The 24,257-nt window shown below is 54.1% G+C and overlaps 1 protein-coding gene across 1 annotated transcript; it reads right to left on the bottom strand.

The window, feature by feature from the left end:
* Window positions 1–2,986: 2,986 nt before the first annotated feature.
* IGF2 (insulin like growth factor 2) lies at window positions 2,987–20,403 on the bottom strand. Its single transcript, XM_076344181.1, has 4 exons — window positions 20,299–20,403; window positions 12,411–12,573; window positions 5,244–5,410; window positions 2,987–4,783 (listed from the first exon to the last, which is right to left on the bottom strand). The coding sequence occupies exons 1-4, from the start codon at window positions 20,401–20,403 to the stop codon at window positions 4,541–4,543; spliced, it is 678 nt and encodes a 225-aa protein (XP_076200296.1). The 3' UTR covers window positions 2,987–4,540.
* Between the last annotated feature and the right edge of the window lie 3,854 nt (window positions 20,404–24,257).

Genomic DNA, 24,257 nt, shown 5'->3' with positions numbered 1-24,257 from the left:
GTTGGTTGGTGGGTTTTTTTCCCCCGTATCTCCCCCTTCCCAGACAAAGCCAGAGACACTGATTTACATACCTTGCAAAGACTGTGGCCACTTCTGTACAGCAAGTTGCAGCTTCCCTCTTTCCCAGTACCCCTGTGTGTATCACACTGGGAAAATGCTCTCTGAAGAGATGCTTTATGCAAAAACCATTTGCCCTTTGCTTCCTGCAGAGCTATATGATAATACTGAGACACAGGGGCCAGAGCTGGGGCTGGGCTACGACAAGGGGGTGACTTTCCCAGTCACTGAGGCACTAGACAGCATTTTGGACTTCTCTGCTGAAATTATCCTTTGCCTCCACACCCTCTTGCATGTCAGCAGAGCAGCAGGTGAAGGTCCCTGGACAAGCTGGGCTGGACTTGTGGAGGTGTGTTGGCTGCCCAGACCTGCCAGTTGTCCCTCCCCAGGGATCACTGCCGGCCGCTGCTGCAGCCTCCCATGCTTCTGCAATCCAGCAGCTAAGCACTTGGAGCTGTGTCTGCGTGCAGAGGCATCATAACAAAAATTGGAGTCAATTCTGCCCATCCATCTGAGCAAACATAGCATCTTGGGTTTGTTCTTATGCCTGCAGTCTGGGATTTCCAAGCTAAGCCCGTAATTTATCTGCTGGCCTGCAAAGAGGCTTTGCAGGCAACAGAAGAAACTTGAGCCGAAGCAAAGGTCCAGTTTCACTCAGTCTCCCACCCACTAGCCAGAACCAGGATCAGAGGTCCCTATGGCTGCTTGGGTGTCTCCTTGCAAGTGAAGGCAGTCCTTGCCAAGCCAAAAGGCAGGATGGCACATTTTGAACAGTCTCCTGGTATCCAAAAAAATGAGCTGCTCTGGTCTGGCCCCATGGTGACCCGGGACAGGATAAGGCAGAAAGGAGGGTTAAAGATGAGCCGTGCTTGGAAATAGCATCATCACCCTTACGGTGCGTCCAGCATGACTGCTTTGCTCCCTGGGAGACGCAGGCAAGAGATTTAGCTGAAGTTTTGCTTGGTTTTTAATCATCTCTAAATATCCCCCATGATAGCGGTTTACACAGCAAAGAGCAGAAAGGGACCAAAGCTCCCAAAGGCAAAATTTCCAGCAGTGGCCACCAGAAGCCGCGACGAAGTCAGTCCTCACCCTTCTTAGGGACACCTTTTAGCGCAAAGAAAACCAGAGGTCTGCGGTGGGTGGCGGGACAGAGACAGGAAGGCAGTCATATCCTTTCTCCACCTGCAATAAAGTACATGTCCAAAGGAAGCAGCCAGCCCTGCATCTGTACAAAAACTCTCCTGACCAACCACAAAAATCCCAAGAGGAAAACCTGAGAGAAAATTAAATTTTTTTTGCTTACTGCAAAATTTAAAAAGAAACTGGTTTAAAACATGTATTTTTAAGTGCCTAAATCAGCAACTCCACTTTTGAGGTGGAAAATCTTTTCCAGCCCAAGTTGTCTTGGGCAGGAGGTTGGGCTCGGCAAGGTTCTTACTCAAGTCCCTTACCCCACAGCTACTGAGGTCTTGGCCTTGCCAGTGGGACTGTGCAGGCAATGCAGTGTCTGGCTGATTTGGGGGATTAGGGATGCTTGGGCACTGTTTTGCCCAGCAGTTGCTCTACTATCAAACTGGACCCACAGTATTTTACCTCCCATTTGTACTGGTGCACAACAGTTATATGTGATGAAAAGCAGCTCATCAGGATCCCTAAAAACTTAAGAGAGGCTATATCTACCCTGAGAAACCAGAGAAGCACCATCTACCAGGAAACCTAACCTAGATACAACATTTTTTTTCTCCTTTTTGCCTTTGGCACATCTTCAGCTCCTGTTCGCCTTTCAGGTCTATGGGAACAGCTCAAACCAGTAAAAGCTAAGCAAATCCCAACGGCCGCTGGGAAACACCCCCAAGCCTCACCAAGACTCACTGGGCACATATTTATCTCGGTGGGTCCGGGGGGCATCCACTGCGGGATTGAGGTTTCAGGGTTGCGTTTAAGGGCACCTCACCCTCTCTCACAGGTTTGAGCCCCGAAAAGAGGCGCTGCAATGCACTCTGTTCCTCCATGAAGAGTGACGCTTGGTGTGGCCTTCTTCCCAACCAACTCTCACCCCAGGAGCAAAAACAAATGCAAAGTAAAAGAAAAAGTCAGGCTTCATATTCTGGATGGATATTTATTTGCTTAACAGATTTTCTTTTTTTTTTTTTTCATTTTTTTCTTTTTTGGTACAAAGCATCCAGGAAAGCTTTTACTTCTCTTTTTAAAAAATAAAAACTAGGTTTCTTTTAAAAAAAGACACATGAAAAGGAAAAAAAAAAAGTCAATTATTTGTAATTGCTCTGTTTTTATTCTGCCTTCCCCACCCCACCCAGTTCCCTTCCCCCCCCCCTTAATTTGGACCGATTTTCATTCTTTTCCATATATATTTAATAAAATAAATAAAGGATTTTCTTTGTTGTGTATTGCAGTGCCATTTTTTTTAAACAAAGGCTTTATGGCTCAACATTGCAAGGTAATAACAAACAAAAGGATTATACATTAAAATCCTCCCCCTCTCAAGAGTCCCCCTAGCCCTCCCCTCCAAACCACGAAATAGAATACAATTCAAGTAGTCTTTTTTTTTTTATGTTTTAAATGTATGGATATATAAGACAAAGCAAGTACAGAACTGGTTAACAGAGTGTCCCCATTTTATTAGCAAGTGAGAGTATATCATAGGGAGATGTAATTGATTCCCCCCTTTTTACGGTTCCTAGACAGATAATATATATTATTTTAAACCCAACCTATTTTACAGCCCTCTGCCCACCTCTCAAACCCATCCGCTCACCGAGTCCTGAGCCTCAAGCCAGAGACTTGCCTTTTCCCCCCATCCCGTGCAGCGGTCCCAGCCCTGCAGCCACCCGGGTGCAGCCCTCCACCTCCACAGCCCCGGGGGGGGGGCGAGGGGAGGAGGGCGGGGGGCGCGGGGCAGGGAGGGGAGGGTCCGGCGAGAAGGACACAAAGGGCAAGAGAAGGAAAAGGAGATGGTGGGGCACGGAGCTGGCGCTTCTGCAGGGGCTCGGCGGCGAGGGCCGGCCGCCCGCCCGCCCGCTCGCCGGAGCATTGGCATGCGAGCAAGCTGTCAGGGTGGGGAGGAAGCGGTCGGTCCCCTGTGGCTCAGGAAGCCAAGCTCCGCCAGGGATCCGTGCAGAAGCAGGGCCTTGAGTTGTAACTGGCAACACCTTCACCATTCAAAATAGTTTGTCTCTAGAACAGTTCCCTTTTAGTCTAAATTGTGGTGGTTTTGTTGTTTGGTTTTTTTTTTTAAAAAAAGGATGCGTGTCGATGTATTTCTGTGTGTGCGTGCATCTGTGTACATGAGTAACAGCCAACTAGCTCATATGGTCATGACCAAGCTATATTTCAGAAGAGAAAAGAAACACATTTATCACACTTTTCCTAAAACGAAAAGCTAAAATTTCAAGTTCAGTATTCACTATCTTGTCCTTCCCTCCCCACCCTCCCTTGCTATTTCTGGGTTTTTTCCCTTCCAACTTACTTTAGCACCATAACACATTTTAAACATTACAATCCCTCTTCAGATACTACACAAAATGTCCCATAAAAATAGTGCTTTTTTTGCCAAAAAAGTTATATAATATATTATATATATAAATCAACTAAATCCGTGGCAAATGTGCAATGCAGACGCCTCCTCCATTTAAAGTGAGCATCAGCTCACTTTTTTCTTTTTTTTTCTTCTTTCCCCTTTCCTTTTTCTTCTCTCTTTCTCGCTTTCTCTCTCCTCTTCCTCTCTTTCTCACGTCATCGATGATTTCAAAAAGGTGCAAGTCGATTTGGAATCTTGTAATGAAGCACACACACAAAAATGCAGATGGGGGCTCCTCAGAACTTCTTCTCAGGTACGTTTTTCTTTTAAAGGTGCAAAAGAAACTTATAAAAATAAGAAAACCAAAAGAAAAAAAAAAAGAAGAAAAAAGTGGGGTGGGAATGAGGTGAAAAAATTATATCCCTCAATATTTCTCCCCATTTTATTTTTTTTTCCACTTTATTGTCAAGAAAGACATGGAATGGACTCTCTTCTCGAGAAAAAAAAGATTAAAAAAAAATTTTAGCTTCATATCCTTTTTCCCTCTTGCTCTTTCTTTTGTCTTCTGGCGTTGGCACCAGGGATGTCACACAGTGCCCGGCAGCAAAAAGTTCAAGTGCCAAACTGTCCCTTTGCAAGTACAGGCTTGGAAATACTGGGGGTGCGGGGGAACGAAACAGGCCTGGGAAACAAAACAACCCTCCCCCCCACCCCAAAAGGACGATGCCGCGGGATCGGCGCTGCTCGCTGCCACCACCGCCGCCGCTGCCATCCCCTCCTTGCTGTGTCAGTTGTTTGGTTGGGGCCGGAGCGGTGTGAGGGTGCCCTGCCACCCCGCTCCTCGGCTCGGCGGCCCCGGGGACGGAGGGGCTCGGGGGCCGGGTCTCGCCAGTCCTCCCGCCCTCCCCCGGGAGATCAAAAATCAAGACGGCTAGTCAGGGTTCATTTCTGGGGGCCAGCTGTTTCAGGGGAGGCTCGCACTGCCGGGGGCCTCTGGCTGGGCAGGGAGATGAGGGGACGGTGCAGCGCCTTGGCTTCCTCAGCCGCTTGCAGCCCCTCCGCCTGCCACCGGTACTGGCGAGCCCGCAGGATGCTGGGCACCTCCCGCTGCAGCCGCTGGGAGCTCTTCTTCTGCCACACGTCGTATTTGGAGTACTTGGCGTGTGAGGGCTTCTGGAAGCTCTCCTGCAAAGGGACAGGATAGCAACGTCAGCCTTGCCGCAAGCCTGCCCACCCTCCGGGTAGGGGTCCCCCCCCTCTGAGCTCCATCCATCCCATGGAAACACTGCCCCATCCCTGGAAAGATTCAAGGTCAGGTTGGATGGGGCTTTGAGCAACTCGATCTAGTTGAAGATGTCCCTGCTCATTGCAGGGGGGTTGGACTAGATGACCTTTAGAGGTCCTTTCCAACCCAGACTATTCTATGATTCTGTGATCCAGCCCACCTCTGGTCCTCCAATTTATTAAAAGCTGACTTTCTGCAGGGTATTTGGCATGAATTGCCAATGGTTGCCAGCTCTTAAAGGCTCTGCAGAAGCAGCAGACCTTGCAGCTAGGATTTGTCCTCTCCCACCCACGGCCTTCTCATCTTTTCTCTTGCTATTTATTTCAGAGAAGGGCTGCCATCCTGGCACAGCCCCCCTACCTTGTTGAGTGCCGGCAGGCCCACCAGGGAGGTGGCGGAGAGGTCACGCTCGGACTTGACGGACTTGGCACAGTAGGTTTCCAGCAGAGCCAGGTCGCAGCTCCGAAAGCAGCACTCCTCCACGATCCCCCGGTTGATCCGCCGGTTATTTCGTCCCACTGGTCTACCTGCAATGGCAGAGACCCCGGCGTTAGCCGCCAACCTGGACTGAACCCTCTTGCCCCCTCCACGGCACCCATCCCCTTGTAGGCATCCCTGCACCAGCCACCGGAGACCGGTGTGTCCCACACACTTCAAAAATAGCAGCGCTTCTCCCAGATCAGCCAACACGCGCCCGCAAACTGGCCAAGTTTCACATTAAGACTTTCCCAGACAAATGCTGTTGATGCCAACAGGGCTCCCTGCATGCGTGCGGTGCTAATTAAAGGCGCTTTATATGGCGGTGATTTATTCCCCTTCTATACCTCTGGCACAGGCGGCCTTTTTGGGCGCAGCTAAAGCGAGGAAGCTCAAGCCCAGCCCAGCCGCCAGCACTGTGCCGATTACTGCGACCGTCTCCGATGTTGATCCTGGCAAGCGAGTTTTATTAGAAAGAAGCAGCACGGCGTTGTGGCTGCCAACCTCCCTCCAACGGGTCGATGCTCAGGCAGGTGAAACGAACCAAGGCGGCTAAATTTTACCAGATGGGACAGCTCTGAGACAGCTGCAGAAAGAATACAGGCTCCCGCACCCGCCAAGAATAGCTATTAAACTTAATCTTTTAATAAGGGTTCCTCTCCCGTTTCTGCCTGCAGAAGGATGCGAAAGCCCGTGTCCGGTGCAGCAACAACTGAGTGCATTTCATGTCACCACTTAATGACAGCCAAAACTCTCCAAAGGAAAAGCTTACATCAGTTTTACTGGTTTTCCTCCCCCTCTTGAAATAAGAGATGGGCAAATTTGAATTTCTGATGCAAAACAAATTTGCTTGGGAATTGCAACTTCCAAAATGTAAACTGGCCCAAAATGATAGGATTTTCTTCGGGCCTTCGCACATGGCGTGTTATGCGCTTGTGCTGTTGTGGGGTTTGCAACAGGAGCTCTGCACGCTGCCACAAGCACCTCTTCCCAGCACAAGGTGCTCCAAGGGAGGGGAGCAGAGGCCGGCACCAGCAGGGCTTGCAAACACAATCCGGTACCACATCCTGGATCGGAGAATTTGGGCATGGGCTCAGCCGAGACCCTGCCTCCCAGCAGGCCTGTGGGAATGCACAAAATGGTCCACGTTGGCCCCATGCACAACCCACGATCCCCCCACATGCTCTGGATGAAGCAGGTGCTCAAGTATTTGGCCTTGGTGAAGATTTAAGGGCCCCAGTTTGCAAGGTGCTGACCAATTTCCCCGGGAGGTACCCCATCTGGGTGCCCACCCAAAGTGCCTCAGGACAAAGTGCAAAGCACAGGAGTTTTCTGTGCATGCAGTGCACATGTGAAAAGCAGCCCCATATGTGCAATGCAAACATGCATGTGCAACGCAGACCTGCAAGTTCAACGCAGCCCTGCATACACAATACAGCCCTGTGTATGCAATGCTGGCATGCAAAAACCCCGCAACCATATCTCACTGCAGGCTCTGCAATAGCGAAGCCGGGCAGGGCACCCGCTCTCTGTTAGAATCAGCCGTGCCGCCATCGGCGGGGAGCCCGCTGCTCCACGCTGGTGCATTGACGCCGCACTTGAAGGTTGCGAGAGCAAACATGGCATCAGGGCGCAGGGCGGTGGGGCAGCTGACTCATACCATGCAGTCTGCCTTCGGGAGTCATTTCAAATGCTCTATTTTCCACACTCGTCCCCCCTGCGCCACCACCTTCTTTTTCTTTTTCTTTTTCTTTTTTTTCTTTTTCTTTTTCTTTTTCTTTTTCTCTGGAAAAATTTCAGGCACGACTTTTAGCCAGCCCTGCAGGAAGGTGAGAAGGATGGTTCCCTCTTGTAAAGGCTCAGTGAAGGGAGCATTGTTAGGAGTTTAATTTTCTCTCTGTAAATGCTTGTGGCCAACAAGCAAGCTGGATTGGGCCCTCCCTTTAAATGCAGGGCAGGTGTGTTGGGTGCCCTCAGCCGTACAAGTGATGTCGGTGCAGGCAATCCAAGTGGCAATGCCCAAGGGAGACAGCGGAGAGGAGCCAGCTTGGGGCCAGGTGCACGTATTCTTCCATATGCACGCGATGCCCAGCGAGGTCCATGGGAGACCTGCGCTGCCATCGACATCCCGCACCGCATATGGCCCCCACTCAGCACCTATTGACCCCAGCGCCCAAACCTGCATGTGCGGCAGGTTGCTGAAGCATTAGGCTGCTCCAGAAAGGCATCCTGAGCACAGGCAGAAGGAGAGTTTGGAAGGAAAAGAGAAAAAATTAAAGTCACCCCCTCTTGCTAGCACATCCCCAGAGGGCTGCATTCACACTCCTGCTGAACAGAAGGTTGCACAAGTGACAACACGCATGGTCCAGGGAGAAGTCGAGGTTTTGAAAGGTTACATGTCTCCTCTCGAAAACAGAAGTTGCCCACTTGCAGCTATGTGTTTGCTGGAAAGAAGAGTGGGGGGAAAAAACAACAAGCAAAGCAGGACCATTTTCACCGCCTTGCCATCAAGGGCACTTTCTGTCATGGGAGCGCACAGGAAGATCATGGCAGCACATGTTTGCAAACACCCAGGTGTGGCACCACCAGAGTGAGCTCCCCGCAGGGATCACCACCGCAGCATGGCCCCTTCCTCCCACTTGCTGCCCCTTCCCAGCCTGCGGGCACATGTGTGGCCCCCGGCTCCGATGCACTGCCCCTTCTCTCTTGCATAAAGCTGCTGCATGCCGTTCCCCTTGCTGGTGCCACTGCCAGCTCCACTGCGACGGTCCGATAGGGCACATTTCCCATTACATAATTGTCCGTACGGATCTCGCCAAATGCCAATACAATCCTCTGTAGGAGAGTTACTTTGGGAAAAAAAAATAGGCAAAAATAACAAACAGGGATTTAGTCCCAGAAAGTTCCTGGAGACAACAACCCAGGGAAGAGATGCCAGGACATTGCTGGTTAACAGTAATATCACTGCTGACCTGGATTGGAAAAAGTGTTTGTTCCATACCACGATTTACACATGGACTAAAGGTTGAATTTCCTGGCTTTTGCCCATGGATGGCATCTCGCTTTACTGCCACTGCCACACCCAGGGAGGATTTTGCCTCTCCATCCCTTGCCTGCCAGGGGAGAGCTGTGTGGGCAGTGGGCTGTGGCACTGCCAGGGCGCGCGAGCCACTTCCCGTTGCAGCGATGACCGCCTCCTCCTGAGGAAATGCGCTTCCTCTCAGCCTTCAATGAATGGCTATGCTCTCTTTTTCCCCAAATTGTGCTCCACCAAAACCTCCCACAGCTCTGTTGAGGGGCTGAGCCCCACGATGCAAAGCCCAGTGATGCAAAGCCTTCCGGCTGCCCGGGGTTACTCCCGTCCAGCAGCGGGCTATCCTGACAGGGAGAGCTGGGCATCCCAGCAGCAGTGCAAAGCCAAACCTGCTTCTGGGAGAACCCGGAGGCCGCATACCTGCAGCTCAGCTATGCCTCCGTGCCGGAGGTGGTGGCACTGCCGTGGCCACCAAGGGGACTGGAGGGTCCTTTCCTTGGCATCGCCACCCTGCTGCTCTGGGCTCCCCACCCTCACCGGGGCCGGACAGATGCCACGGGGAGGGGTGTGCGGTGCCGGTGCCACCCTGGCCGGGTCCCCTCTCCTCCAGTCAATCAGGCGGCAAGCCGAGTGGAAGGGGACTTTGGGTGTAAATAGTCCCTGTGCCCCTGTCACAGGAATGTCGGGAGCAACAAGGGGGCCTTTGTGCGGCACCGGGCCCTGTCCCAGTGCCCCCGGCCTGGCCCTCCCCCACCCCGGCACCGCACTTTCCCCCCTGCTTTTTCCTAGTATTATTCGGAGGAGCGGCGGGTGCGCAAGAATGTGCCCCGTCAGCACAAGCGGCTGCAAAGAGCTAAATTCTTATCAGCTGTTGGAAAGGAGGAAACAGGAGCTGTTGTTTACAGAGAAGTCGGACGCCTCTACCCCTGCAGCCCCTTCTCCCCTCCCTGCCAGCATTGCATGACAACAACTTTGCGGCCGGGGCTTCCTCACGACCTGCCCCGCTTTTTTCACTTGGGGCTGCGCTCAGCATCCCTCCGCAGGCTGCACCACTGTCCCCAGGGTGGGTGCCAGGGAGGAGGGAGAGGGGGTCCTGACCCTGCCGCAGTGCCACGGTGGGATGACACCACCTTGCCAGCACCTGCGGGCCAGCCCCAAAAGCCTTAAAGTCACGGAGGGGAGGAGTCACGGCAGAGGCAGAGAGCAAAGCATGCACAGCTCCAGCTGCAGCTTGCCCAGGCACCCCCAGGATGCAGCGCGGGGCTGGTGTGGTGCACATCCATCGTGCCCACCCCGCATACCGTGGCTGGGTAACCCCAGCGCTGCCAGCTCCTGCCCGTGTTGGTGCAGCTCTTCTGCAGCCCCAGCTCTCGGAGGCAGCTTCAACATCCTCAGCCCTAAGCACCTGCCAGCCACGATGCCTCCAAGGGCACCTGGGGGCTGGGACTCACTTCGCACGCCAGCAGACAGATGGGCATCCCGGTTATCAGGGGGTGCACCCTGCTCAGTCTAGGTTGCATATTTCCCTGTTGCCAGATGCTGGGGGGGCATGAAACACCGTCGGTATGCTGCATCCCCTTGCATGGATACAAACAGCGCTGTATTTCAGAGCTAGCTTTGCTAGGTAAGTGCTCCCTTGTAAGAATGCAGAGCATCGTTTAAGTACTTAAGTCACCACTGCAGCAGAAAACCAATAACAGATTTTCATACCATTTTTATTTTTTCTGAGATTACCAGTCGAATGCTTGCAACAAGCCCCGTCCAGCAAGCGGGGCCCACCTGTACCTGCAGGACAAGGCTGCCCAAGTTATTTACCTCCCGTATGAATGACTGCATTAGCACAGGCTGCTCATCAGGTCACACATCCCATGCTGAGAAGTGCTCATGACAAACCCAGGCCCAGTTTTAAGACGTAAATGCATGATCGTGCGACATAACCGTGCCCTATCGAGCCTACATGGTGACAAGAGTGTAGCCAGGAGGGTTTAGGAGTGAAGATGAATATGGTCAGGAGAATTAATCACTTTATGAGGCCAACTGATGGAGATAAAGGGAAAAAATGAGGCGAGCTCAGGGTGTCCAAACCCTTCATCAAGTAGAGCCATCGCCCAAACGTCTTCAGCCCTGCACGGCACAGGCTGGTCAGATGCTGAAGGGGTTAAAATACAGGACTGGGGGGACTTTGCTTCATCCCCCAGCACCTGGGCTCTCCAGAAATATTCAAAAAGAAGAAGGGGGGATGGGAGAGGACAAAAAAAAAAGCAAGAATCCCCTTGCAAGCACCAGACTGGCCACTTGGCATCAAGCGACTTGTCTGCCTTCAAAAGTGTTTTTATTTTGGCCTGGACAGCTGGGTTATTTGAGGTCAATTTGTCCATAAAACAAAAGCCCCATTCCCTTTCATCCTCAGAGAGGGGGAGGAGGGAAGAGAAACCACAGGAGAGAGACGGATGCTTCTCTATATATAGAGGGAGAGGAAGAGGTGTGAGAGTGGGAGAGGAGTTTGCCTCTTTGCCACGCCGGCAAGGCCAGCCCCGGACCCGCCGCCTTGGCCGAGCTCTAGTGCGGGGCTCATTGGTGGAGGAAAGGTGGAAGGGGGAGATGAGAAGAGGAAGGGCAGCTGATGTGCAAACCCTCGTCGCTCAGCTCGGTGAGAAGAAGGAAGCGCGCCCAGGGTGTCCCCAAAAGCACCGCCTGCCCGCAACACCCAGGGGGTCATGAAAGCATCCCGCTGCTCAGCTGGGATGGGGCAGGGCAACCACCCCCCCGATAGCTGCAAAGCCACCTGCAGCCCAACCGCCTGCCCAAAATTACACAGCCCAAACCCTGACTGCTGCTGGATGCGGGATCCCTGCACCTCTCCCCGCCCAACCTCAGCAGGCAGCGTCAGCCAAGTCTGGCTGAGCACCCAGGATGGGAAGGGATATCCAGGGTCGTCTCCTAACTTTGCAGCGTCCCGTTCCCTGCACAGGCAGACTGGGAGGAGAGGGAGGCTGGCTCTCGACTCCACTACTCCAAACAACACCCTGTTACTTGAAAGCAACTTTTTAATTGCTTTTCCCAAGGCAGAGGCAAGACTGCCAAATGCATGGCACCATGTGCAGCTAGTATCTCCATCCTCTTCCCCCCTGTTTGGCTTTGCATCTTTCCCGCAGTCAGTCACTCTGTGGTTCAGTCCTCAGTGGGCAGCAAGACACAGGATCTTCCCTCTCCCAGGCAAAGCAGGGAACTGAAACACCAGAACAAGGCATCACACTCAAGGCACCTCCACCCACAGATTGCTGAGCATCCATCACTACTGGTTTACTCCTCCTCCCTGTTTACCAGCTAAGCTGTTGTACTGCTAATGCCAATGGTCCAAACCCCCAAAGCATCCTGGTGGAAAGCCCGCTCCAGCCAACTGTCCTGAAGCCACCTGCACTCTGAGGACAACAACAACGCTGCATTTTTTTGGTACTAGCTGCACGGCAAAAGGGTAAGACATCACTATTCAGTGACAGGTTCACCAGCAGGTAGCCAGGAGGCCACAAAGCGTATTTTGGGAGCAGCCTAGAAGCTGCTGCTATACCCAAGCAAAGCCTGCCCAGAAAGAGGGAGCGTTCAGCTCCCTGCCTGCTCCCAGGATGCAGCAATTAGACAGCAAGGTTTAAAAATAAGCCAGCGCCCCAGCTCAGCAGAGAGCTGGCTGCAGACATCCTCGTTATTTTAATGACTTGCCCGTATCGCCGGTGAGCCAACCACCTATGGCTCCCCAGTGATATTTGACTTTCCCGAGCATCAAATGCAGGACACGGTTTCCCCATGGACAGTCCCCAAAACCGGCACGAGGTGGGTGCATGTCACCTTGAGCACGTCGCTTTTCTTGCTCCTCTCCTGGCCTACTGCCATGTACAACGCAAACATGAAAAGCACCAGGCTGGGAAACCCCTCCTTTCCCTCCCGGCCCAGCTCCACCAAAGCAAGGCACAGGGTGGGGGCAGCATCCTGCCCACTACTGGCAGCTGCCTGGCACTTACTGAAGTAGAAGCCCCTGTCCCCACAGACGAACTGCAGCGTGTCCACCAGCTCCCCACCACAGAGGGTCTCCGCCGTGCCATACGCCGCAGCCGAATCCAGTGCGTAGGCCAGGAAAGCCAGCAGCAGCAGCAGCATCCGCCTCACCGCACACATCCTCTGCACCTGGGGAAAGAGGCACAGTGTTAACACAGCGTGAGAGACCCCTCTCTGCCACCTCCTCCGGGCAATGCCCCCCTGCCCACAGCACTCCTGGGGTTTGATGCCTGGACATGTCGGGATGCTGCAGGGAAGGACCGACAGTGCTGAGCCGGTCGCTGGTGCGAGGCTGGCTCCCTGTGCTTGCCCGCTGGTCAGCCGCTCCGGCCAGACAAGGTTTGCATTGAAGCAGTTTTTCTATTGGAAAATCCCACTTCAGCCTACCTCTGAAAGGCTTTTATTCCCCCTGCTCTTTCAACAGTGTGATTTTTTATTTTTTCTCCCTTTTACATGGGAAATCATTCAAATTATTATCAGGAGGTATTTTTTTTTCAGTTCTGATGACAGGTTTTCATGTCCTACCTGAACACATCTTCCCCCAAAGCAGAAACAAATGAAGTTTCAACCTGTCCTAGGGTTGCTTTTGAGGAAAGCTGGGTTTTGCCAGGGAGCGGCAGCCTTCGTCCCAGGTGTGCAAGAGACCTGCATGGCTGAGGCTTGGGCAATCGAGGGGCTGATTGCACAAGCCATATTTGCTGACGAGAGCCAGGACCTAGAAGACATCCCTCAGGAGCAGAGCGGTCCCACAAGAAATGCGCCTGAGGCATTACCAAGGAGGGCCAAGGGGGTATGAGCCGGCACAGAGGATTAAAAAAGAAACTCTCTGGATATTTGCTAACTAACCCAAAGATTTCCCCTGACTCAGCTCCAGCAAACAGCTTTACCTTTGTGTCAGCTTCTGCAGGTGTAAAGTGAGGGTGCTATTGCCTCACTGGATGAGGCAAAACCCATGGATGGTTCCAAGCATTATAGTCTCTCACTGATGAGCATCACTGTATATATACAGCTAAATAACGATGGTGGCCAGACAGGTCAGCTCAAAATGAAGAGGGGAAGTATGGCAAAATAGCAGTCAGCGTGGGGCAATGCTAAATCTCAAGCGGAGCGTCCCCTCTCCCCGCTAATGCTCAGCCAAGACGCTGGGTTTCACATCCAGCCTTTGTCACCATAGCATCTGAGCAACTCGAGAATAATATCAGTTAATGAATATTACCTCACCCCCCCGGGATGCTCAGAGATGGAGCCGAAGCCCAGGATAGATTAAATGACTCACCCAAGGTCACGGGGGAAGTCTGCAGCACAGCCAGGAAATTAGCCCAGCTCCCCTGGGGCCCCGCTACAGTCCTGCCAGCAATAAAGCCACCCTTGCTACCAATTATTTACTATCACGTAGCTCAAATCGTTGCTGCTAGAAATGTGCCATGCTTACAAGTCACAAGCTCTTCTGAGCAGCAGGAGGACAGGGATCAGCAGCAAGAAAAGCCAAAACGGAGGCTGCAAGGTCTGGGTGGGCTGAGGTGGGCATCTCCCCCCATATGAGCTTCGATGCCCATTGTATTGCTCAGCCTGCGCTGGCAGAGACCAGCAAGGCTGGCAAAACCCCTCCAGGGCTCTGGAAAAGAGAGGCAGAAGCCCTGGGAACAAACTGGGCTCAAACCAGCAAGTGGTGGGACCGGGACCAGTTTTTCCAGTAGCACCGGTCCCTTTGGCCCACCTGGGGAGCTTTGGTCTATATTACACTAGGAGCAGAGGGATGGCACCGGGCTATGATTGCACTACGCTGCCAAGCTGCAGTGTTTTGCCACCAACATCTTTTCACCTTGATTTCTTTATCAAGTGGCTAACGGGTGTTTACTGGGCCTCCCCAACATGACCGCAGCATCACCTGCACTGCTTGAGTCACGCCCCTGGTATGGCAGCATCGGTAGCTGGATCTCCAACTGACAAGACAGCAATGATCCTGCTCCCTTTCCTTTTTTTTTCCCTTTTTCCTCTTTTTTCACATGCAGCTCCTGATTGCTGGTGTCCCCGGGGCGCAGGTAGCGCCGGCAGCTCATTGTCGGGGCAGCAGAGGTGTGCCAGCCAGTGCCACCGTTGAAGCCACTGACATGGGACTTCAGGACACCCAAATAGTCCCCCGTCCCCAATTAGGCTCATGCTGGCTGCAAGCACTGAGGCTAACGAGCAGGCTGCATGCTGGCCTGCCCCGAGCCAGAGCCAGCCCCCGCAGAAGGGGCTTGCTTGGTGGCACGGGTGACAAGTTTTTCCTCCACAGTCAGTCCAAAGAAAGGGGTGAGATGCTCTGAAGCAAGGGGAGAGCGAGGTTTTGTCAGCAGGGCGATATCTGATGCTGGGGAGACCTGATACCTTCTGTGGAAAAACACTTGTGCTCCTCAGAAAATACCCGCTCCTGTGCAACCCGCACCGCAAGCACAAGGCAGCCCCTGGCAGCCTTCCCTGCCTCTGCTGCGAGCTCTTTTAGGGTGCCCACGCACCCTGTAACTCTGGCCAGGAAGCCGCCCTGAAGCCACGAGGACAGGGACGGCCCCGACGCTGTCATCCAGAGCCGGGCTAACGTGGACGTGCGCAATGCAACGAAGTCCCCCTTTGTCCACGCATCAACCCCAGCCCTTTCCACCGCTGTCACCTTGGCATCTCCCTGCTCCCTCCAGCAGCCATGTAATGAGAAACTGGGCAGCAAAGCAAAAAGCATCTTTATTTACTACCCGGTACTGCAGTTTCTCTCCAGCTTGATGGAGCCGCAACCCAATCCCATAAGCCCTTCCCTCTTGCTTTGGCCCTACTGGCCCTGCAGAGGAAAAGCCCCCTGGCTTCACCCAAGGGCTAGACAGGCTCCCAGGGTGCAGTCACCAGCTCAATGCACCCCGATGACCTTTCAATCAATCCTTCCCGCCTCCCACTCCTCCTTAGCAGGGATGAGCAGCACCCATGCAGGAGAGCTCGCACCTGCCCCACCGCAGCTGCCAGAGCAGATGCTGTGCCCCAAAATGGGGCGGCATGGCACAGCTGGGTACCCGCAGCCCACGACCCGGCACAAGCACCATGCCAGCTGCACAGGTTGCATGTGGCTTCAGTTATCATGGACAAATCCTGCTCAGCATTGCGAGTCGAAGCTCTTTATGAACTGCTCCGAGCCTTCATTCTCCACTGGAAACATGGGACAGCACTGCTTTTGGTTTCTAGTCCAAACATTAGGACAGGGACAGCCCCCTCAGCTGTGGGACAGGAGTAAATTCACACCGACAGCTGGAAAAACCTTCAGTTTTTATTAGAAAGCTTCTCTCACGTGAGATGTAACAGAAATAAGGCAGCAAGAGGTAAGCGGGGCGCTTTCCTAGCAGACAAGGTCCCGTCTCCACTAGGAGAGAGGCTACGCCTACCAAAGTTTCATTCTTGCCAAAGCAGGTTGAATCAGCCATGCTGGCTGCCATTCCCCCTCACGTGCCTGCAGAGCTCAAACACTTCAGGATGCGGTTTTAACCAGGGGTGGTGGAACAGCAGTGCGAGACATGCCGGGTGCCCAACAACCTGAGTGCCGAATTCCTCCTAATGAGGGCTCGGACCCCACGTGGTGTACAAGAGGGTGATGCAAGAGGAATTTCTTAGTTGCACAGCTGCCCTGTAACATCCTGGGAATCGTACCTGAGAGCAGCCTTCTTGGCACGGGAGAGGCTCAGACAAGCCATGAGAGCACGATACTGGCCTCTCCTTGCCTTGAAAGGGTCTGCTTTGCTCTCCATCCTTCATGACCCTCTCCTGCCTTCCCCCGCATCCTCAGGTCCCCGCGTGAAGCCAGGCTGCTGCTGGAGCCAGCTTGGCCGCAAGCTGCTGCGCACGGGATGCTCCTGGCTGCCTTGGGTCTCCTGCGTATTACCCCCTCGCAGCACAGGCTGCTGCACCCATGGCTGGGAACCCCCAAAAACCTCTCGGCAGCCCCCAGCCAGCAGGGACATGCCAACAGAGAGGGCCCTCTTGGAGCAGCTGCGGTGTGCCGGGGGAGAGCCTGAGGGCAGGTTTGTAGTGGAGCCACGCTCCTGCCCAAGGCCGTTAAAGGATTTTTTCAGGATTTGCTGCAGAATCAGTTGGATCGACGATTTCTGTCCAGTTCTAGGGAGTCGGGGGCCAAGAGGCCACAATGCTACAAGGCCCTGTTGCCAAATCTCAGAGGACAGCTCAGGCATCCCTTGCATCCAGGCTTGTGCTGAGCCAACCAAACCACGGTGCCTCTCTTGGGCAACAAACATCTCCCCAAAAACAGAGACTAAACCTCCTGTCTGACCTAATTCCTTCTTCAGTCTGGCCTTCATTACAATTTAATATGAACAGAACAACGTAGGAGGGAATTGACAGATGGCCCAGTCTGCAAAATTTGGATTTGGACAGCAAAAAGAAAAAAAAAAATCTCACTTCTTTGTGGAGCACTGCAGCATTTAAAAGGGAGCACAGCGAAAAGTCATCAGTCTAAACCCAGCAGCGTGTGCAGGATGGGAAAATCCCAGTTTGCGCATCCCAGCCTCCATCACCCTCCACCCCTCCAAAAAAAATCGGGCAGACTGATGTTTCGCTACTCCAACGATTGCCTGCAAGAGATGCTGAACGTCTCTCTGTGTTACTCCTCACGGAGGGCAGCCCCAGGAGAGCAGGGAGCTGACCGGGTTTTGAGTGCAGTTCTCCCGAAGGGGCAGGACGCAGGCGCACGCCAACCTCGCATGTGCCAAGCAAGTGCCGCCCCTGCCCACAGGCAACCTCGCACAGGGCGCCAGGCCATGACGCCCTGAGGTGCCAAGTAGCAGAGGGCTAGCAGAGGCCGGTGGGGAGACGCAGGTGCCTTGGCAGCCGAAAACCACCCTGGGGCTGCATCTTGGGCAGAGGCACCGGGATGAGGCGCCCAGCGGTACCCGAAGGGAGAGGAGCTGACACATGCTGTACTGCAGAAGAGCCTCCCTTTTCATCTAAAACAGAAAGGATGAGATTTCCAACCCGCAGCTTGGAAGAAGCAAGCTTCAAAACACAAAACTTTCGACCTTCGTGCTGTCAGGCAAATAAAACCGACCCAGGACCAGGGGTTTTGCTGTTTAGCTCAGGCTTGAAAAAAAAAAAAAACAACTCCTGATTCTTGGCACCTGGCTCGCATGACATTTATATGGCTGAGGTTGGCAATGCTGCTGCTATTTTTAGCCCTCACTTTTTTGTCTTCACTGCTTGTCCCCATCAGCAGCCCACTCTGCCCTGCGCTGGGGGGGTCACCTTTCTGCCTCCCATCCTGCGAGAAGGGAGAGACGCCTGCCCCCTCTGCCTGCGGGACAGAGGCCAGGGCAGGCAGGGGAGCGCTGCCTGCACCCCGCATCTATCGGTGCTGCAGCAAGGACTACCGTAGCTGTGGAAAAATCAAGCTGAAAAAGGTGAATGGGGTATTCAGTACCATTTACTCACCCCACTGGGGAGTAAGAACGTATTGCACAAATTTTGGTATGCAGCCCAGAAACATTTGATTTATTGCATAAAAAAAAGGAAATGCAATCTTGCTTAACTCTTCTAAAGACAGCTGGCAGGACCCAGGGAAGGGATTTAAGTCCATTTTAGTAGCCTCACTTAACTCCCTTTCTTTATTGTTCCTCTCTCCTTTCTGCATTCCCGTCCAAAACCTGGAGTATATCAGGGAAAGTTAACAGCAAGTTAAGCTGTTAAATCAGAAATTGTGGTGACTGGAGTCTACTGGCAAGTGATATTCCCACAACACGTTGAACTTGCTTTATGTCTTGGCAGAGCAGCTTCAACCCTTTCACAGCCGGGCTGCAACGCCAAGGCGGATTTCTTCCCCCGGTGCCCCCCACCTCTCCTGACCTCTCATGCAAACGTGTCGAGGGAGGCCGATATCTCTTTGCCCCATTAAGACACACAGCAGCCTTTAAAAGCAAAGACAACCCAAAGAAGGATCGGAGAGGTCAGTCCCAGGACACGAGCGGGGAGAGGGTGAGCCACTTCCAGTGCTCGTATGCACTGCTGGAAACACACCAACTCCTCGGTCCCTCTAAAAATAAGACCTCACCTGCTGTGTTTGCTTTATTTAAAAAAAGAAAAGTACAGAAATGCTTTTCTCTGGTGCTTCACGAGGCAAGCCAGGCTCACTCCGAAGCCTATAGGAATCAATGGGAAGACATGCACTGACACCTCCGGCTTGCCTGGTCAAAGCAGCAGCCCTCCAGCCAGGCTGCAAAAAGGATCACCTGTCAGAAAAAGCACTGGGACACACACGCAGACACATTTTGGCTCTCAAATTTCATGTGGCAGTGGGAGGGGACCTGTGGTGTCAAATCTTTTATCCCTTAATGAATTTTCACAGGAGCCAGATAGCCCCTTTGAAAGGCTGAGTGAACTTGTGTGGGTGTCGACAACGTGGAGCAAGATTTACAGCTCTGACCCATTCACCCCCACCAAAATTGTCAAGTTGGGTCCAAAACAGCTCAGTGAAGCTAAAATCAGAAGTGTCAGTCAGTTTTATTCCTCCAGATGTCCACAGCACAAAGTAACCCTCACAAAACCCCACGACCCAGGCTCCTCAACTCCACTCTAAATCAAGGCAAGAGGAGGAATAAAAAACCCAACATGCAAACCCTGCAAAGTAAAAGGAAAAAACACACACACACACACATGCAACCTGACAAGAAATAAACCCACAGAAAACCAGGCCTTGGCCTCCCAAGCACATCCCGACATTTGGAAGAAAACTACAGACTTTGTATAGGAAGCTTCAACTCGAGGGTTGAAAGCAGCGGTTCTCCCGAGGTGTCCATTTAAAACCACCCACACAAACCTTGTTTTTACACTCAATTGCTCCACGCCGCCTGAGTGAGACCTGGCGTATCAGAAACCCTGCTAAGTACCACTGGCTCGAGGCAAGGCAGCCACATCTGCTGGTACAGTTACGCTAAATCCGAGTTTCCTCATGTGCCCCAATTCCCTACTGCTCAACAGAGTGCTAAAACCTTTCCAAGTTGCGCTCTTAAAACAATTACTGTAGGGAAAAGCAACTGGGAAGGAAGAAGAAGAAAAAAAAAATCACACAAAGTCGAAGGCTGCATGCCAACCATTAACTCTCACTCCATTTTGGCTTCGCTTTCTTGTTTTTCCTCTCTGTATTTTTATCCCTCCGAGACCGAACACGCCGCAGTGTTTTGCAGAAGAGAGTTTAATAATCTCCCCGCTCTCCGAAGCCGGAGAACTGTCTGTCCCTTCCCTGCGCCGCGCCGCTACGAGCGTCTCCCCGCTCCCAAAACAACCCCGCGAGCGGAGGGAGCGCCACGGGCAGCCGGGGGCCGCCAGCCCTGCGTGACCTCGCATAGCCCCGGCCCCGCCGCCGGGCCAGCCCGGCCCCCGCACGGCCGCGGCTGCCCGCACACGCGCGCTGCTGCCAGCCGGCCCCGCACGCCCCTCCGCGGCTCCCCACGCGGGACCGCCCCGCGCCGCGCCGGCTCCCCGCCGCCGCTCGGGGCGCGCAAAGGGCGCGCAAACCGCGCGCAAGAGGTCCCGCTGCCAGCACCCGCCCTGCGAGGTGCGGGCGGCCGTCGGGCTGCCCCTGCCGCCGGGACGCGGGGCGCCCCCCGGGGATACCCCGCGCACCCCACCGCAGCGGGCCGCCCCTCCAGCCCGCGGCTGGGCCGGCTCTCGGGGTCCCTCTAGTGACACGCGTGGGGACGGCGGGCAGCGGGGACGGCGCGGCGCGGCACGGCACGGCTCTGCCCGGCGTGGCACAGCACGGCACGGGGGAGCCCTCCTGCCTCTGCCCGCGGAGCGGCGGCGCGGCGCGGAGCGGCGCGGAGCGGCGCTTACCTTGGCGCTGCCGCTGCTACTCTCAACTTCTTGCGGCGGCGGCGGGCCGGGGAGGAAGGCAGGCTGCCGGCAGCGCTCATCCGTGTGTGCCCCGGCGCTTGACATGCTGCTCTCCTGCCCTGACAGCGATCGCGGCTTTGGCTCGCCTTCCCCGCGCCCTGGCTCGCTCTCCTCGCCTTGCCTTTTTGGTATGTCAAGTCCCTGCTTGATTTTGTCTGAAGGATGTTGTTTGTTACGATCAGGTATTTTGTTATTCTAGAGAGCGAGCGAGCGCTTTCCTTTTCTTTCTTTTTTTTTTCCCCCTTTTTTTCTGGTTTTCTCCCCCCCCCCTTTTTTTTTTTCCTTCTCTTTCTCTCCTCCTGCTTTGGCTGCCCCTTGGGTGGCTCTCACTTTTGTGTTTACTGACTGCGTCCCCCTGGCCGGGGCGGAGGGGCCGGCTGCCTGACTGCCCGCTGCTCCCGGCTGGCTGCCCCACGAGCTAGGAGACAGACAGGGCGCTCCGGCTGCCCCCCTTTTATACCCCCCCAATGGGCATGCTCTGACTTCCCCAGCGAACACCAGCCCGGCCACGCAGCCAATAATGTTGCAGAGCGGTCTAACCCCCTCTCTTCCCTCCCTCCCTTCCTTTCTTCCCTCCTTCTCCCTCGTAACCCTCCGGAGTCCAGCTCGGGGAGGGAAGAGGGTACAGAAAGTTTCTGCCGCACGGTTTCTTCGCGGGCTGCTCCCGGGTGGGGGCTTTAACCACCCCGGCCAGCCCAGGGGAGGCGGGGGGCTGCGGACATCCCCCGCCCTCCCCGCAGGTGAGGGGAGGAGGTGGGGGTCCCCGCCCCGAGCCCCTGCCCAAAATGCTGGGGTGCACCCCCTGAGCACCTCTCGCTGCCGGATGGCGAGCCCCAAGCCCTGGGGGGTGAGAGGGGGCAGCGGGAGATTGCTTTGCCCACCCCGCTTTCGGGGCTCTCTCTAGGTGTGCACAGGGCACAGGTGTCTGCGCCGGCCGCCTTGCCCCGTGCCAGCCCCCAAACTGCTCCGAAGGGCTCCCTGGCAAAGGCACGGTCATTCAGGGGTGCGGGCCGCACGGCCCCCCTGGGCTCACACGCCTGCCCCTGAGCCCTGCCCCGTGTTACGCGTCCCAGTGCAGGCAGGCAAGACTCCGCCTCAGCAGAAGCGAGCCCCCGCGTCCACCCGTGCACATCCCTGTGGACAACATGGATGCTCCCCCTCCACAGGGCAGCGGCACTCAGATTTTGCACCCCGTAGAGCACCTTCGCAGAGCAGTTCCAGCTCGCTAGGTCGCCTCTGCTTCCCACGGGCTTCTGCAAGCGAGCACTGTTGCCTTTAAGCCAAAGGGACTTTTCCCAGGCTTCACTGTGCATGTACAGCAGTGTGCGGGCTGAATGCGCTCCCACTGCTGCGCCGGTGCTGCATGGCAGTCGCGTTGTGCTGCACTAGGCAAAACTCACCTTCTCCCAAAGACCTACCCATCAAGCCTGCCCCACCGGGGAAGCGGCTGCCCCAGGAGAAGGGACCCCGCTCGCTTTCCACCAGTGGCTAAGGCAGCCCTGGCCCTTGCCCGCACCCTCACTGCTGCCTGGGTAGGAGCCCCCTTGCAGGGGCACGCAGTCCAGGTTGCGCCACCGGGCATGCACCCTCCTCGGAGCAGAGAGGAGCAGAACTGCCTGAGATTGGGCAGCAGGTTGATCCATCTCAGGCAGCGCTTGCCATACATTGTGGCGTGAAAGGGCAAGGATGCAGCAGCCCTCGCCCCAACATGCAATAAAGAAAACTTTTTTTTCTCTTTTTTTCAAGTTTGCACTTTTTTCTTTCAAGGATGGGGCGCCTGGTGCAGCTCTGAACAGTTGGAATTGCCCTCAACACACCCAAGACAGTGTGAGCAGGACTGGTCCTTTCTCACTAGGCTTTGGACATCCTGCCCTCCCCAGCATCCTTCTGTTCTCTGGGTTGTCCTCTGGGCTGTGCTTCTCTGGGCTGTGTTGCTGCGTATCCCACCCAGCAGACCTGGTGCCAGGGCTGTGGGCTTCAACCGAAACCTTGGCACACCTGGGAGAGACATGTGATGCTGAGAAAACGGTTCTGTGCACACCAGACTCAAACACAGGCATCAAATCTCAGCTCCTACATCAATATTTAAGCATGTGAAGCAGTGGTCTGGCCGTCAAAGAGACTGAGCATCTGCCGGTATGTGTCAGGGCTCTGGACTTCTCCCAAAAAGAGGTATCTCCATCGATGCTTACCTTTGGTTTTAGGAGTTTCTCCTAGATGCCCAGGACTTAGTAAATCGCAATTGTGGGTCCTTGCAAACCACTCAGCAGAGCTGGTCTGCTTAACAAAGAGCAACCACCTTTCCTCACTGCAAAAGCAAAACCCCATCAAAGGAAAGGACCCAACCTTGGCAGGGGGGTAAGCAGGGCTGTAAGCTACTGTTAATAGCTGAAGGAGCCCAGCTCCCTTCCCTTCCCCCAGCTCACCACAAGGACCTCCTGAGAGTAGACAAAAGAAAGCTTGGAGGGTTAATCTCCCTGAGAAAAACAAGTGATTTTCCAGTAAACAACTGCAATAGCAAACAATGGGGGTGAAAAATAGCGATCATAAAAAAGTCTGCTCGGAGGAAGAGGCGACCCAGTAAGAGAGGTGTCTCTCCTGCTGGGGGAAAAACAAGGCAGCAGTTTGGTGAAGCTTCAGCAGCAGCAGCAGCAGCAAAATAAACCCCACAAGTTGCCACTGGATCTACTTGTGTTTGTGCCTTTTGATCTTTTAATTGCTTCTTAGTTATCCTTCAGTGCAAATAAATAGTGCATTGTGTCAAGAAAGAGGAGGGGGGCGGGGAAGGGAAGAAAGAGACACAAAAGAAAGAGCTGTTGCCCAGAAGAGAAAAGGAACAGGTTCTTTCTCCCCACCTTTAAAGGAGTGAATATATCTGTATTTGGGGGGGAGAAGGGGGAGAAGGGGATAGGATTAGAAATCAAAGCGAAATTGGAGAGAAGCACATTAAGCCTCGGGCATCCTTACAGTAGGAAGAAAAGAGGGAGGTGGTAAAACCCTCTGGGAGTTTATTCGGTGAGTTATGAGAGGATCCACGAGTGTAATATTGTTAAAGGTCAGCCTAAACCTAATTTAAACTAGGGATGTGTGACCTCCGCCCTTCATTTAATACAGTCGTAAGGAACATTACACTGCAGATAGCTGGAACAATAGCTGCCTCCACCCCAAACTCCAACTCCTGGCATTGCCTGCAAGGAGGGCCTGCGAAGGAGAGCAGGAGGAGGACCAGTAAAGCCAAGGACGCAGCTAGCCTGAGGACAGGGAGGCAGAAAGAGAGGGAGAGGAGGGCCTCTGGACCACAGCAATGACAGCCAAGAGGCTTGCAAAAACACAGCATCCCAGGAAGCATTTTGGTTTGAAAATGGATTGGGCTGCAGCAAAGCATCACCTGAAACCATTGGAAACGCAATAAAAATAAAAATAGCCCACTGTGTCTTGCATTCGTCTGACCTCCGTGGTCATCGGCGCGGTTCGGGAGAGAAATCGCGGTCACGGGTTCCCGTTAAATTCGCAAGGAGCAAGGACAGCATTTGCAAAGCAAAGTCAGCCAAAGCGAGCTGAAACTAAATGAGTCTAAAGCGGGAGCTGGAATAAAAGCAACATCTGAAAGGTGGCCTGAAACAACCAGGGGATGCCCAGGACTCGGAGAGAAAACCTCTGCTGCTGCAGCAGCTGTGGAAGCGTCTGGGCAGGCTGCAAAGCCCCCTGATGGCGCTGCCCATCTGAGCTGATAAAAGCGGCTCGTGGGTGGCCACCAACATGTGGCGATGAGCCGGAAAGCTTTCCAGGGAAAGAGGGAAGAACAGAAAAGCTTGGGCCAGCCTGGACCTTGTAGGCAGGGATGTGAGCTTCAGCAAAGGCAGAGAAATGTAAATAGCTGCAAAAATGCAGTGGTCACG

This window comes from Aptenodytes patagonicus, chromosome 7 (assembly GCF_965638725.1).
Source record: "Aptenodytes patagonicus chromosome 7, bAptPat1.pri.cur, whole genome shotgun sequence".
NCBI classification, from domain to species: domain Eukaryota; kingdom Metazoa; phylum Chordata; class Aves; order Sphenisciformes; family Spheniscidae; genus Aptenodytes; species Aptenodytes patagonicus.
The sequence above is the reverse complement of the archived record's forward strand: the minus strand, read 5'-3'. Positions and strand labels throughout refer to the sequence as shown.